This window comes from Mytilus trossulus, chromosome 10 (assembly GCF_036588685.1).
Source record: "Mytilus trossulus isolate FHL-02 chromosome 10, PNRI_Mtr1.1.1.hap1, whole genome shotgun sequence".
In the NCBI taxonomy this organism is placed as follows: Eukaryota; Metazoa; Mollusca; class Bivalvia; order Mytilida; family Mytilidae; genus Mytilus; species Mytilus trossulus.
Window position 1 is genome coordinate 39269536 of NC_086382.1, and position 16836 is coordinate 39286371.

General features: G+C 33.8%; 1 protein-coding gene across 3 annotated transcripts in view; it reads left to right on the forward strand.

Annotated features, from left to right (window-relative positions):
* LOC134687328 (PH-interacting protein-like) overlaps positions 1-16836 on the forward strand; it is a 45262-nt gene that overhangs the window by 13279 nt on the left and 15147 nt on the right. For 2 of the 3 annotated variants that reach the window (XM_063547536.1, XM_063547538.1), the window contains 14 exons: positions 2704-2832; positions 3721-3946; positions 5031-5339; positions 5782-5938; positions 6605-6692; positions 7331-7468; positions 7894-7940; positions 8990-9254; positions 9734-9973; positions 10224-10348; positions 12287-12369; positions 12868-12979; positions 13435-13496; positions 14129-14149. In XM_063547536.1, the coding sequence (XP_063403606.1) occupies positions 2704-2832; positions 3721-3946; positions 5031-5339; positions 5782-5938; positions 6605-6692; positions 7331-7468; positions 7894-7940; positions 8990-9254; positions 9734-9973; positions 10224-10348; positions 12287-12369; positions 12868-12979; positions 13435-13496; positions 14129-14149 (2002 nt within the window). The remainder of the gene's footprint in view (positions 1-2703; positions 2833-3720; positions 3947-5030; positions 5340-5781; positions 5939-6604; positions 6693-7330; positions 7469-7893; positions 7941-8989; positions 9255-9733; positions 9974-10223; positions 10349-12286; positions 12370-12867; positions 12980-13434; positions 13497-14128; positions 14150-16836) is intronic. The other variant, XM_063547537.1, reaches the window with a different exon arrangement.

The window sequence follows — 16836 nt, forward strand, 5'->3', positions numbered from 1 at the left end:
TTGAGCAAATTGAAACTTCTTTGGGTTTAATGTAATGCCGTTACGAGCACACAGGTCGAACCATTCACATGCCTGAAAAAATGCTGCTTCAATGGAGTTCGCCCACATACATGTGTCATCCACACATTTTACCTTGTCGTTGAAGTTTGATATTATAGCATCAAATCGTTGATTGTAAGCGTCACCGCTGGCCATAAATCCCTGTGGAGCAACCTTGTACCTGTAGCGCCCCCATGGTGTGATGAATGTTGTGAAATGGCGATCTTCCTCACGAATAGGCACTGAGTGGTACCCATTCCAAGCGTCTGTCACTGTTTTTTTCATACCTTGAGGGACACGGTCAGCTAGATGAAAAGGACTTGGGACATGATGTGTTTGCCGAACAGAATGTCGATTTTGTGGTTGTAGGTCTACTGTCCGCCTTGGAGTGCCATCCGCCTTGCTGGTTACAACCATTCTTGAGCACCAAGTTGTAGGTGTGTTTTGACTTACTTGTTCCAGTACACCAATGCGAACATCCCTCTCAAGATCAGCATAAACTTTATCCTGCCAATGGATAGGAACAAGTGCTGGTTTGTGGACAGCTACAGGTGTGGCATTAGGATCAACATGGAGTTGAAGAGGCTCACAATTCATAAGTGGTAGAGGTTGATGTTCACATACATTAAATGTTGTAGCACCATAGTAATCAAGAAGCCACTCCTTTAGTGACTCTACATGTTCCTCTGTGGCCTTCAGACCGGGTGGTAAAGATGTGGGAATAGGTGGTGGTGAAGGTCGACGTCTAGGACAAGAGCAGGTTACATCTTCAGAGCTTTCCATAGATGCAGCAATGTTTGGAGATGTGACTGTTGATACATTAGGAAAGTTGGTGTGAATAATTCCCAGAGATATGAGTGCTTCTCTGCAAATGAAAGCTCTTTCCATGGTATCAGAGACATAACACAATAAACGTGTTGACATGGCACTGCTAGTAGTGTCTTTTGTAGTAACACTTACTGCGACTGCTCCAATTACACCGAGGTCTTCCTTTATAGCTCCACGCATCACAAGTTTTACTGGAAGGAGATCCTTTTCTGTTATGCCAAGACTGTTTGCAGATTGTAAAGGTATGATTGAACTCTGGCATCCTGTATCAGCCACCATGGACATAGTGATTGTCTTAAGCTGAGACGTGTCTTGAATGGGATGTCCAAACGATGAATGGTCCTCAGGTAGGGGTGTCATGTTCACCAGGAGCATTGGGTGTGGTTTTGAGGGTCTAGCCACCCAGTGTCCATCAAATATGTGATGTTCAAGACGTGATACTTGGTTCGTCTGTTCAGATGTAGTGCACAGCTGCTCATAGATATAACCAACTTGTTCTTGTTCTTGATCTTTGGTTGATTTCCCTTGATTGGACACGTTCCTGTGGCCCTTACCTTGAGTGCAGATTCTAGAAGATGCATCACGGTGGCCCCATACGCCACAGGTAGTGCACTTGCTGCAAGATTTGGTGTAATGACCTTTGACTGTACATTTAGAACATGTGAATGTCCAAGCTTCACAGAATCTAGACCTGGCCTTGCGATCATTCCTCTGTCCATGAGCAGGACCACCACAAGCCCAACATTTGGCTCCAGCTGCTTGCGGTCGCTTCTGAGTATTACATGTGGCACTCATAGCACTAGCTGAATCTCCTACTGCACTCCTTGTGACTTTACCCTGCTCTTTCTGAGCAATAAATGACACAGTCTCTTCTAATGTTCTATCTGTCTTGGAGTCACCTAGCAGGTCAGACATAATTTCTGGGTCTGCAATACCTCTTACTAAATTGTCTTTTATTATCTCATCACTATAGTCAAATATATGGTTGCAACCTAATTCTTTACACGTTGCTTTATACTGGCACAGTGATGCTTGGCCTCTGAGACTGGCCAAAAAAGTTCTGATATTTTAACCAGGTGATTGAGTCATCCTGTTCAATTTTATGCGTTGGACTAGTGTGCTTTCTTCTTTGACAGCCAGCCTTTTGATTGCTTTTAAAAGATCTGTCTCTAGCATACTAGCAACATCACCTTGAAGGTCACGCATAATATCTGTACGCAGATTAGTGTCACAGCAGTAGAAAAGGGCTGTAGGCAAGACATTGTCTGTGATCGCCATCCCTGTTTTATACATCTTCCACTGTCTGGTGAATGCAGACCATTGATCTGGATCACATCCTGTGGCTATAGACGGTGGGTCTAATTTTAACTTGTGCGTTGACGGTTGAGCCAGAGGTGGGTGGACGGTTCTGTCATGAATCTGTAGAGCAGTGGTTAGAGCAGCAGCAAATGCTTCATCCAGGTCCTGAGATTTCCAATTACAGCCGTCAATAGGGCACTGTAGAACTGGCATTGTAAATTCACTGTGGTTAAGCTGTTAGTTGAGTATCAGTCATAAATGAGAGTCAACATCTTCCTAGGTTTATAGCTTTAATAATAAGGATGACTGATACCTGAAATGAATACACAGTATATTAGTAAATGATTAGTTAAAAATCAGTATATATATAGCTAAAAAAGACACAAAAAGACTATACTGATCTAAAATAAATCCTTTAACTTGAAATGGGAAATAATATATTTTAAGGAACATGATTTTCTTTGGTATTTTGTAACAATTTAAACAACCAACTTCATTTTTCTACAATAGATAAATTTTACTACTTTTTTGTTGTAGATTGAAGGCCAAGGGCATGGTTCTATGTTTGATTGTAAGTTTAGTCCTGATGGTTTGAGCTTTGCTGCTACAGATTCTCATGGTCATTTTTTAAATTTTGGATTTGGTGGCAGTGAAATTCATAAAAAGGTAATGTTTTACAGCTTATTTCCTAATGCCTGTAGACCAAAACTTTGGTAGGCTTGCTTGCTCTGTGTGTATAAATGTTATTTCAAGCTTTGTAATTAACATTGACATCTTCAAAACAATATATATAGGCATATCTTAACTTTTATATATTATATTCAAATTTGAATGGACGTTATCCCAATCACAATTGTACAATATGCAAAGCAAGCAAGTAAGCCAGTCTTGCTTAACATGCATTAAAAAATTAGCTGTAAACTTCGGATGGAGGTAGCTTGATTGTTTTTGACCTAACATACATGGATCAATTAATCATAGCACCACCATGGTACAAAAACAAGCTAGACTACATGTATTTAAAAAAAAAACAATTGTTAGGGGTACATCAGAATAATCCTGTCTGTCTTTCCATGTATCTTGTCAGTCCAACCCTGCTAAATGGCTAGACTGATATTGCTGAAACTTTATAGTCTTTAAGCACTTCCTAAGGATGTGAATACTGTGAATTCCTGTCAAATATATGTTAAAGGGGAGATAACCTTATTAAGTAACTTTAAAATTCTAACAGTATTCTGGAGATGGGAAAGGGGTACCCACAGTTAAAGTTAATCCCGATGATAAGTGCGGTTAGTGTTTGAATATAAGACAGCCATTTTACCATTAGACATTTTGAAATGAGAAATAATAGATAATTATTATCCTTCCATAAAAATATGAAGTGGAAGTTGATTTCATCTTGTCCCATTTAAATTACTTTTAAGAAATTGGAGAAAAATTAGAAAGGTTAAAATAGAATATATATGAAGTAAAACAAATGATATATAGAATTTAACTATTATTGCTATTTCAGAATTTATAAAGAATGACTTTTCATGGCAACTGTAATTTCAGATTCCTCAAGAGTTATTTTTCCATACAGACTATAGACCCCTTATGCGAGATGCAAATAATTATGTTCTGGATGAACAAACACAGCAGCCCCCACATCTGATGCCTCCTCCCTTCCTGGTTGATATCGATGGTAATCCTTACCCTCCTAGATTACAGAAACTTGTCCCAGGGAGGGAACACAACAGGGACGATCAGTTGATTCCTCAGATGGGGGTTAATGAAGAAGGTAAGTGTATATACCATTTTACTTTTTTGTAGAAGACGCTTATATCCTTATTTGAAAAATTTAGTGGTAAGTCAAAGATATTTTATACTATGGTAAATCTTCATCATTACATATCTTTCCAATAGACCACTTTCAAGTTCATCCGTCACCAGTTAGAGGGGGTCGCCTGTATCCCTGCACTATTTACGTTCATCAAGCATCTTAGTGATCGTCATTGTGTAGGATAAACTAGAAATAATGGTTGCTCTGTAGGTACTTACTGACAATTCCCTAATGACAGCAGTGTTGATTGTTAATTTTGAGAATTCGATTTGCCGAATAATTCGTACAATATAGAATTATAGTTTTCCAACCACCCGCTCAACATTGGAATGGAAGTGACGACGCCCCTAAACGCACAAATGACGTTCACTTAAACCAGAGTTTTTGACGGAAATGCATCGAACTTGAAAGTTGTCTATTGGGTTAGGTTTGATGATGCATGAACTCTGAAGGTTTATAACATGTGTGGATAATATATGAATACTATAGGGTTATTGCATGAATATTGGTGAATATTGTCCAGAGTAGAATTTTATATTGCACGAGATTGCGAGTGCAATATATGTTCTACAAGGGACAATATTCCCCAATATTCATGCAATAACCCTTTTATGGTATAGTAATATAATATTTGAAAGTAAAAACTGGTTTAAACTAAGATTTTGTCATTGATGACGTCATGAATTTTGAAGATTTATTGCACTAGTGCAATATTAGAATTTATTGCACGCTAACTTTTGGTTACTTTCTGTGGGAAATATTATATTGCTATACAATAAATATATATATTTGTATAAAAATTATTTCTTCAAAGTTGTCTGTTGTACTAAAGTTAGTGTTATTTCATTTTGATCATGTGGTCAGTTATTTAAAGATTCCATAAAACTTGTCAGAAAAAAAAGAAAGAATGTATTGTTGAATTTTATTTTGTTTATAGAATCTTATTTCTAAAAGCATTGATTGTACAAATTTACATAACTGAATTAAGGAAGAATCAAATAAGGAGTAATGGATTGAGTTTTGAAATTTAACTTTTATTCAGGTGAACAGGAAGTTATGGGAGATGTAGAACCAGTGCCCGGAGTAGGTGGACCTTCAGGGCAAGCTCCAGGTGGACCCCCAGGGCAAGCTCCAGCTGGACTAGCAGGGCATGTTCTGGGTGGAACTTCAGGTCATGTTCTGGGTGGAGCTTCAGGGCTTGCTCCAGGTGGACCTGGTCAGGCCAGTATAGATAGAATGATACGAGAATTACAGAGGCAGCAAGATAGTAGGATAATACGGCAAGGAGGGGCTCCATTGGCTTCACCCCCTCTTCCAGGGGCACAACCTAGAGTTAATAGATCAAATTCTGGTAATTAGATTTCAAGATTTTAGAATACTGAGGATTCATAATTATATTTGTCAGAAAGTAATTTTTGTGGATTTCGTGGTTACCTTGGGACACAAAGTCCAATTTAGAATGAAAAACAAATTTTCTATAAAATGCATGCAGACTTTGGCAAAATCACTGAAATCAAATATCCACGAAAATGCAAGTTTTCCTGAATTGTTTGTAAAATTTTAAAGAGGGAAATGATAAGTTTATGGGAGGGTTTGAATGAGTTTAACAATAGAGAATTAGAGGGTATCTAAATATAAAGATTAATGGAAAAATTACCTAAAATATTTAACAAATACAGAAATGAGGGACTACAATGCAGTGCCTGTTATATGCTAGCGTATAATCATTACCATTCTCAAAATGAAAGTGCCGAACATTGAAGAAAAATACCCAAACTATTTGTTATTTGCAGTCGGGAACACTGGGCCAAGAGTTGGTATTAGAAGGAGTGGGGAAACTGAAGGTGTAAGACAATCACTTAGCAATATAGAACAGAGGGCTACACAGTCAGAAATAGCAGCATGGAGTCGTAGAATAGTTGTAAGGGAGCTGGACCCTTCTTTGTTGTCGTAAGTATAAGAAGTTTCTTGGTTAAGAGTCAATTTCCTAATGCTTTAGAGTTGGTTGGCTTGCTTGCTTTGTAATAATGTTTGCTCAAGCATTATAATTAAGATTGTCATTTGCAAACAATGTAAGTAGGTGTAGTACCTGAATAAAAGTAAATCTATATCAGATATCAATCTTAATTACAAAGCTTGAGTTAACATTAATTAAGGAATGAATGTAATAGTTTTTCTGTCTATGAAGAAATAACATAAAAAATTTGGTGCACACTGAATAACGTGTTTAGCGGGTTATTTAACAGTGTGAACTGCATTTTTTATGTTATTTCAAATAGATTGACATAATATTAGTCATTTCTTATAATTAGATTCTAAATTCCATTTTAAACCGGCATAAATCATGAAAAAATGTTGATGACGTCATGGTCACATGTCAAAATTGTGTGTATGATTTGATAAACAAAACAACGTCAGCCAATCAGAAGATACGTTACATCCAAAATTAAATTATTACAAACAAAGCAAGCAAGCAAGCCAAAGTCTTAATCTACGAGTATTAGGAAATAAACAGTAAACAAATTGTTTTGATTTTATTATTTGGGTATACGGGTTTTACATGTTTTACTAATGTTAAATACATGTATAAATGTAAAATATGAATTTATGTTACAGGAAAAATGAAGAAGAAAGAAGAGCCCACTCAGAAGCAGAAATGAGGAAATTCTTAGAAGAAAGGAAGAAAAAACCTACGTTGCCTTATGTAATAAGATCTCATTTACTGTAAACTAGCTAATATAATGTTCACAACTTTCACTATCAGAAAAAATGCGAATATAAAGATTTTTTTTGTTTCCTTATTGGTCTACATCAAGTAAATTTGAGAATCACAACACTAAATCGCCCCTAAACAGACTAGAAAGGGCTTAATAGGAAACAAAGTATCCACGAAATTAAGTTGGTTTACAGAATTCTTTTATCAAATAAAAGTTTCATTCGTCAAAGTGGTTTAACATCCTATATGCAGATAACAAATATTAATTTATATTATATGTACATGTAATAGAAAAGAAATTCTAACTAGAAATGCAATTGCAAGTAATAGGGAATGTCATCAAAAACGTGCAGGTTCCATGGTAATGACAACTCTTAAAAAGTTAAACATTTTTTTCACATATAGCATGAGAGGTCAAGTTTCTGTGAAATTTCATTTTAGTTTGGAATTTATCACATTTTTTCTGTTTTAATGGCAACTGCAGCCATTTTGATTTTATTTTAAATTGCAATTTCCATCTATACATATTAGTTATTGTTATGGTTACGCTATGAGAAATTGTGTTTACAATATATTAAATGTGTTCCAAGATACCATTTTGATAGAGTTATTTATTTAATTTTTAGCCCAGCACAGCCAGTACACCAAAGAAAGGAAAGGGTAAAAAGAAAGTGACAGAAGAACCTGCTAGTCCAGCACAACAGGAGAATGAACAGACTGCTACCAACAGACTGGTTACCAGAGCTCTATATGACACTGAAGAGGTACCAGCTTAGCCTTTAACTCATCGTTTTGTTCATATAGTTATGCAATAAAAGGAGATGGTGTGAAAAGGCCACATTTTTGCAATCTTTTAAGTTCAACAACATTTTGATACATTCCTTTAATGCAATTGAAAAAATGACTGTTATTTGTTAAAGCTTGACATTGAATTGAAATTTAGAGTGTAGGTTCAACATAAGATAGCAAAAGCATGTTTCTATAATAATTGATGTATTGCTGTCTCATAGACTTTCACACAATATTGTGTTTTTATTTGAACAAAAATAATAGATAAGAGTGCTATCTAATGCTGAACCCACACTCTAAATTCATAACAGATATGTAGATCTTTAAATATTAATCGTCAAGCAAGAATTTTTTCCCAATTCAGTCATTAACATGAGTACAAACATATTTTATTTGATAGGAAGAAGATGGATCAGGATCAGATCCATGGAACAGCAGCAGTGATGGGTAAGATACTTAATCAAGCATTTTAGTGCCAAATCAAATTTAAACAAAAATTTGGACTATAACTGCCACCACAAGAATAAACGCTTTTGTTTCTTTTTAAATTACAAATTAAAAAACTTTGAAGATTATAAAAAAAAACATTATTTCGGTATTCACCTTTAAATAGTTTCATCAATCTAGGAGTCCAATAAATAATTTGTCACACACTTCTCAAGTGCTACAGAACAGACAGACTTCATATTTCGGTAGCAGCTTGACAGTCATATATTGGTTTCACATCAGTTTTCAAAGAATAAGCTAAGTAAGGCACAAAAGAAAAAAAATGTATCAATTCCAATTGCGTAACCAATTCAAGTTCTTTGACTACAGTTATTATTTGTCACAAACCTATTATGTGTCAAATATTAAATTACAATCCAAATTCAAACCTGTATCAAGTGGGAATATTGTATCCATTTTTGCCCCAACTGTTCAGGGTTGGACCTCTGCAATCATATACACCTGGGCTTGGCGAAGCAATTATTAGATATGCAAGACACCTGCACAATTTGGTTCAACATCAGATATTGATTATTATCGGTCGTCCCACTGTCTATATCACTCTGTTCAGCTCTTAATATTATTCCGTATCATGTCTTTGTGTCGTCAAATACGTTAACCGGCCTTAATAACTTTGACCCGGACATATCAGCGACGTCATAATGTTTGAACCGACGTTGATAACTTTGACCCGAACTTATCAAGTCATCTTTTGTGTGCTGGTGAAACAAAGAAAACACTTCTGAAACACGCAAATATAGCACGATAAATCGATTACCAGATTATCTGCATATTGATATTGTAAAATATCAGCTGCTTGACATTATATGAAGGCTTTTTCATCTCGTTCGCTACGCTCACTCGACAAAAAGCTTCATATTATGTCTCGCAGCTGATATTTCACGATATCAACATGCAGATAACCTGATAATCAGTACCTATTGATGACTTACTTGAAAGTCTTTTTTAATACATTGGTTTTGGTGTAGAGTTTTACAATTTGTTTACAGTGAATCAAGTGAATATTCTGATTGGATGGGAGACACGGGTAACAATTTACAACCACCAAAGAGGACATCTCAGCGGAAACGTAAACAAAGAAAAGTCAGTTCCTCTGAGACAGAAGATATAGATAGCGATTACTTACATGATGTGGCTAAGGATGAAGATAGGGACTCAAATAGGGACTCAACATTCCAGGCCAAAGTTCCTCGTCCTCAGAGGAAAAAACCTGTACCAAAGAAGAAAGAACCTAAGCCCACCAAGAAAACAATAGTATGTATTTAAGACAAAAAACCATGGCTCTTGGTGTTTTTTCAAAGGCAAGGCAAAATAGACATCAGACAGAACTGCCTTTTCAGTTCTTCTTTTTTTAACTCCAATTGTGTTTTGTCTTTTTTTGTTTTAAAAAAAAGAGTAATCTTAAAGGTATAGACTGGGTGTATTTTATTTTATAAAAAGTCTATAAAATGTAAAAACAGTTTGTTTGTTTTTTGTTCCTTTTTATAGTCGGGGTGTATTTTCCTTGATTTTAAAATTAGGAACCATAATCAAAAAATTAATATTAGGAACCATAATAAAAAAATAATAAACTTTCTCAGTCTACATGTATTGCAAAAATTAATTTGATAATAAATATATACAACTATTTGCAAATGACCACTGAGTTATCTCCCTTCCCTTGGTTATGAGCATGCTACAGTTAAAATAAAATATTCTATATTCTTCACACTTATTTTGGAATTATTTTTCAGAGGAGGCAAAAAATTGTTAAAAAAATGGGAGGTATACAAGAATTGCCAGAAGAATTCCGTCCATCAGAATGGTTAACTGATACAAAGCCTCGTAAAACCCCTTATGTACCTCAGATGGGAGATGGAGTTATGTACTTTAGACAAGGTCATGACCTTTACCTACAAGCAGTAGTCAGAAAAAATGCATACAAGATTGATCCAAATAAAAACCTACCATGGCATAAAATGCCTAGTATTAGGGTAGGTATATTAAAACTAATTGTCATAAATTAAACTCATTCATAAAGAATTCAAATTATTATAACATTTTAAAGTTGTAATTTGAAAGAAGCGCAAATTGATCACTAAATTTTACATTTTTTGTACACAATTTTATCCTAAACAACATATTAAACTATCTTTCTTCAAATAAGTATACTGAATGATTAAAAGCAAAGAATACTATTGCCTCATCATTAAAATAATTCAATATATTTCAAATTTTATTTAGGAGCAAGAATTAATGAGAGTTGTTGGAATAAAATATGAAGTCCGTCCACCTAGAATGGTCTGTTTGAAGCTGGCATTTATTGATCCAGCAACAGGGAAACCAACAGGAGGCTCAATCTCAATCAAGTAAGTTCTTTGACACACAGGAAGTTATATCCTAAATTAAAAACAAGAATGTGTTCATAGTATACGTATGCACCAGTCACACATGATTTTCTATGTTCAGTGTACCGTAAAATTGGGGTCAAAAGTACTCTAATTTGGCATTAAATTAGAAAGAACATATCATACAGAACATGTGTACTAAGTTTGAAGTTGATTGGATTTCAACTACATTAAAAACTTCCTTTGACAAAAACTTTAACCAAAAACTTTAACCTGAAATGGATCAGTTAGACAGATGAAATTAAAGGATGGACGAACAGAGACTTAAACCGAAAAACATAAAGCCCATAAAAAAGTCATTAAGAAAAATTTCTTATACTTCTATGCTTAGTTGTTAATGTCTGTGTCATTTGGTCTCTTGTGGAGAGTTGCCTCATTGACAATCAAATGAGAATGTCAATATTACTTGTTTTAGATAAGTGCCTTTGGAAGCCTTGGCGATAAGACTGCATGGTTGTCTTTTTATACATCTTCCCATTTTATTGTAAGACTCAAAGTTGAGGGGAAGACTTTTCTCTGTTAAATATTCCTGGAAACCATTAATAGCTATGTTTGCTTGACTTTTAGTGTTTTTTGAATCAATGTTTTCCAACAGATTTTCCCTGTCTTCATCCTCGAGGGTTGCAAATCTTCCTTTTGTAGACATTTATCTTTAACGTCTGCTTGTTGTGATTGTAGTGGAAGTAAAATAGATAAGCATTTGATTGGATGTTGAGAATACGTCATTAAGTATATTGGTTTTCTGATTTTTAAAAATAACCGTGGATTATGCTTTTTGCCGGTCAATATGCATTTTTAGCTCACCTGGCTCGAAGGACCCTATGGGAAATGCATACAAATGACTTCTTTTAGAGAACCACTGAATGGAATGAAACTACACATGGCATGAATGTTCCTTTTGAGGTGCTGACCAAGTGTTGTTACTTTGTAGCCGATCCATCATCCAAGATGGCCGCCAGTGGGGGACTTAGTTTAACATAGGACCCTATGGGAAATGCATACAAATGACTTCTTTTAGAAAACCACTGAATGGAATGAAACCAAACATGGGATGAATGTTCCTTATGAGGTGCTGACCAAGTGTTGTTACTTTGTAGCCGATCCATTATCCAAGATGGCCGCCAGCAGGGGACTTAGTTTAACATAGGACCCTATGGGAAATACATACAAATGTCTTCTTTTAGAGAACCACTGAATGGAATGAAACCAAACATAGCATGAATGTTTCTTATGAGGTGCTGACCAAGTGTTGTTACTTTGTAGCCAAATTTTATCTTTTTTTATATGATTTCAAAAACTCAAATAGAGTCAGGTGAGCGATACAGGCTCTTGAGAGCCTCTAATTCTATCTACCTTTAAAAATATAGTTTAAAATGTGACTATCCTTAAACCAATCAAATTAGTTAAAATATACTACTGCAGATTGATTTATTTTTTGTGGGTACCAATTTTCCTTGATTCAGGAAAACTTGTATTGATGTGGATATTTGATTTTGTTGTTTTGCCTAAGTCTGCATACAATGTTATTGAAAATTGAAAATTTGTTGGACATTTAAATTCATGGTTCAGCGGTCTCTACAAATTTCATGAAAATTGGTTTTCCTCGAATTATAGTGAATCAACAGTATATAAAATACAACAAGAAAATAAACTAAGGGAACAATCTAAAAGCACAGGTCGAAGGATGGCTCTCAACACCATGATAAAATTCGTTTTTTAGATTGATTAAATAAACAGCAAGGAACAAATCTACACAATATACTAAAGTGTGGAGAAACAAACACCAAGAAAAACTATCAATTTTTAAAAGCTGTAGCTTCAATCTTTTCAATTCAAACTGGTAAACTGAACCTTTCCTAAGACTAACTAGTATAAATATACTTATATATATGTTTACAGATATCATGATATGCCTGATGTGATAGATTTCCTAGTTCTCAGACAGAACTATGATATTGCCATGCAGAGAAAGTGGAAAACAGGTAATGTTACTTTCGGATTCATTATTATTCTTGGTTTACCAATTTTTGTGGATTTCATATTCATGTGGATAGGTGAAGCGCAATTTTTAATGCTTAAGAAGTACACACTTTTTCTAGGTTTTATTGCAAGCTTTGGGAAATATCACATAATCGAGTTAGTATCTAGGAAAACAGAATTTTTCCCCAATCAACAATGTTGTCATAATAGAGTTTTTTGCAAGCTTTAAAGCACTATTGATGCCATTGTAGCTTAAAATACAATATTGTTATCTCCATTCAAACAAAACTGACAGAAAACAACGTCATAATATACATTTAAAATCTGTCATACATGGTGTTGGCTTGCACATACCTTTTCATAGCATCATTTGCTAACTAATGCCAGCAATCCCTAATTGATGCCATGCAACTTGGTTACATTATCCAATCAAAATGAGTGTTATGAAAAATATGGCATTAGAATGACTATTTTATTATTAATTTTTGATTAACAAACAGGTGACAGATTTAGGTCTATGATTGATGATGCCTGGTGGATGGGTTCTATAAAGGAGCAGTTTCCATTCCAAGAAGAACACCCAGACAGCATGTTCCAATGTTTTCTTGTTCAGTAAGTCACTGTGTACATTTGTAAGAAATTTCCTTATATAGATATAAGAAGATGTGGTATGAGTGCCAATGAGACAACTCTCCATCCAAGTCACAATTTGTAAAATAAAAACCATCATATGTCATAGTAGGGTTTTCAACACGGAGCCTTGACTCACACAGAACAGTAAGCTATAAAGGGCCCCAAAAATGACCAGTGTAAAACCTTTCAAACAGGGAAAACCAACAGTCTAATCTATATAAAACATGAGTGAATAATGATTAACCTGTTTTATATTTCAATATCTGTCATAAAATTTTTGCAACTTAGATAATGCCTATGTCTCATTCCTTTCAAATTAAAGTGAAGTAACCTTTTTCAGAACTAGCATAATTACTTTTTTTAGACATCAGATTGAAGATGGTCTTTAACGATCATATTTTCATCATAATGCAGCAGTACAATTTCATTTTTAGTTGGGATAATGGAGAAACAGAAAAGATAAGCCCATGGGACATGGAACCAATAGCTGATTGCAGTAAGTATATATGATGGTTTAAAAAATAGATCTATGCCTTTGGAGACAAAATTATTGTAAATTGAGAAATTATTGTGTGAATTTATTTTTTTACGATTGTGTTACAACTGACATAAATTGCAAGTATAATTATTGTGATGCATAAAATGCTGCATACTAAAATTCTATCCAAATTTTTAAATCCAGTATTTTTTTATTTTTTTTTCAAATTTCATCTGTCCCAGTTTTCAAAATAATAAAAACTTTACAAAAATGTTTGAATTTTTAGTATAATTGAATCAAATTTATCTAACTAGTGCATTTATCAGGTTTTGATAAAAAAAAAAAAAATGGAACATGAATGTTAACTTTTAATAGACAATTTTATGATTTTTTTCAGATTTAAATTTTTTTTTATTCGTAGGTTTAATATATGAAGAACATCTTATTAACATTTTTGTACAGTTGTATTTTTAAAATCTGAATTTTATTGGAATTTTATTGGAGTAAAATAAAAACAACCCAAATTAACAAGAAGACCTGATAAATATTTGTAATAAAAAGGGTATATATACATTTTTTTTTGTCTTTTGTTCAATGTAATGGTCAGCAAAATCCAATAAAAAGTATAATAGAGATTTTCTTCCTTTAAGCTGGCAGACCTGGACATAGGGGTAAGATAGCATGCTTATCTCACTGTCTTGCTGGCAAGAATAGATGTAGTCTCATACACTATAAAGAGAATACATTTTTTTTTAAATTAAAAGGTATAAAATGCAAGAATCGGTGAATTGTCAAGATTTAGTTTCACTTGGCTTATCAATTTTTGAATAAAAATCATTTGTTAAAGATTAACTTATTGGAATATGATTTAAGAATCGGTAAGCTTGCCTCTTTAAGGGTGTACTTAAGTGAGGTTTTAGTAATTTGTGTCAGATGTTAGGACTCCTCAGATTTTTTCCTTTATTATACAGGGAAATTATTTTGCCTCGTAATACCCATTTTTATTTTCATGTATAACTTCATTATCTCAAAAAATGTCATTTACCAAAATTTAAGTAGATTCTAGATTTTCTTTATTACCAATGCAAATATAAGATAAAAGTTTTGTTTAGTAACTAATGCTCTTCTGAATTACAATACCAATTTAAAATTCTTGATTTTTTTTAATTTCACTTATTAAAGTTCGTCCTTAATAGTAAGAGCTATTTTTTTGCCAGAAATTACATATTGCAAAATGTTGACAGTTACTTTATAGAGTTCGCTAGTTACTTCATAGAGTTCGCTAGTTACTTCTTGTTATTTTTTTCAAGTTTACTCAAGGTTATAATATTATCAAGAATTCTATTTTAAACTGATTGGATGATCTGATTTCACTTTTGCCCCAGAAAAAGAGGGCATGATAGATAGGAGTAAGACATTTTATTTTCAAGTAGATTACATGCAGACTCTTTACAAATTTTCTTAAGTAGGAGATTTCCAGCAAAGTCAGATTGATCTTTGTAAACCCTGATCAGACATGGCTATGAAGTATTTTCTGCTCAGCAAGACAGAAAAGACCTCAGCATAGGTTCTACTCTAGCAGAGTAGAAGTTAGGGCGACTGTATTTTAACAGGTTGGGCTCAAGTCATGAAACATGGGGTGGTCCCAAGTTTGTGGGATAAACACGTTTTTCTGGGGTCGAAAAAACCCACAAAACTGGGGTAAAAAACTTCGTTCATAGTTTACACATAAACTGTGAAAAAGCACACCATGTCAGCTGTTGCGGTAATTTTGATCCAACATGAACTTTTGTTTACGTTAAGTTGTTTGCCATTGCTATATGTATTCTGTGCGTAAGTGTCTGGATAAATGGGCTTCATAACCGGAAGTGTAAAAATCATGTCATTTATCAATAATATCATATCATTTCTTTACTTTCTAGACAAATTGTCTTTCTCACTAACTTTGTCGACTACCATTACTCCATCTTGAACAACAATGCATGTGCAGTATGAAACAAAGCTTTCTATTGGTTGATTAATCTTTTGACTTTTGTTAAATTCTATGGAGGGCATAATTAACAAAACAATACCAAAAACTGTATTTCATTTTGTATCGGAGATGCTGAAATGATCTCCCTTTGCAAGAATAAGGAATGACTCAAAATGAACTATATTACTGTGTATGAACAGAATAATTAAATGAAGATGAAATGAAACTATCTTATGATGATCTAAAATATAGTTTCCAACTTACTATATATTTTTTAGAATACTTTGCTATTCTTATGGAAGAATTATACCTTTTAAATGAACTTGTTAAAATAGAGCTATAATAGAAATATAACAGAATGCTTGTTATCGACCATGCAAGGGCGATATTGCCAGTCACCCCCATTTGAAGAAACTACAAAATAAGTAATGATAATATCTAAAGTTTATAATATAAAGATAAATAAAAACATTGAGTTGTGTCTAATCTTCGAATATAGTTATTAACAAGTTTTTTATTCTTATATAATCTATCATTCCACTTTTATAATTATGTTTTTATATCCTTATAATAGGATTTGACAGCATGTAGTTTATTGTATATAAACCACAAACACAAGTTTCTAGCAAATTTGTCCGACATAAAAGCCCTTGTATGGTCGGTTTTAAGCTATGTCTTGTATTTCTTTTATATGTCTATTTTAACAAGTTCACTCAAAAGGTATAATTCTTCCATAAGAATAGCAAAGTATTCTAAAAAATATATAGTAAGTTGGAAACTATATTTTAGATCATCATAAGATAGTTTCATTTACATCTTCATTAAATTATTCTGTTCATACACAGTAATATAGTTCATTTTGAGTCATTCCTTATTCTTGCAAAGGGAGATCATTTCAGCATCTCCGATACAAAATGAAATACAGTTTTTGGTATTGTTTTGTTAATTATGCCCTCCATAGAATTTAACAAAAGTCAAAAGATTAATCAACCAATAGAAAGCTTTGTTTCATACTGCACATGCATTGTTGTTCAAGATGGAGTAATGGTAGTCGACAAAGTTAGTGAGAAAGACAATTTGTCAAGAAAGTAAAGAAATGATATGATATTATTGATAAATGACATGATTTTTACACTTCCGGTTATGAAGCCCATTTATCCAGACACTTACGCACAAGAATACATATAGCAATGGCAAACAACTTAACTTAAACAAAAGTTCATGTTGGATCAAAATTACCGCAACAGCTGACATGGTGCGCTTTTTCACAGTTTATGTGTAAACAATGAACGAAGTTTTTTACCCCAGTTTTGTGGGGTTTTTCGACCCCAGAAAAACGTGTTTATCCCACAAACTTGGGACCACCCCATGTTTCATGACTTGAGC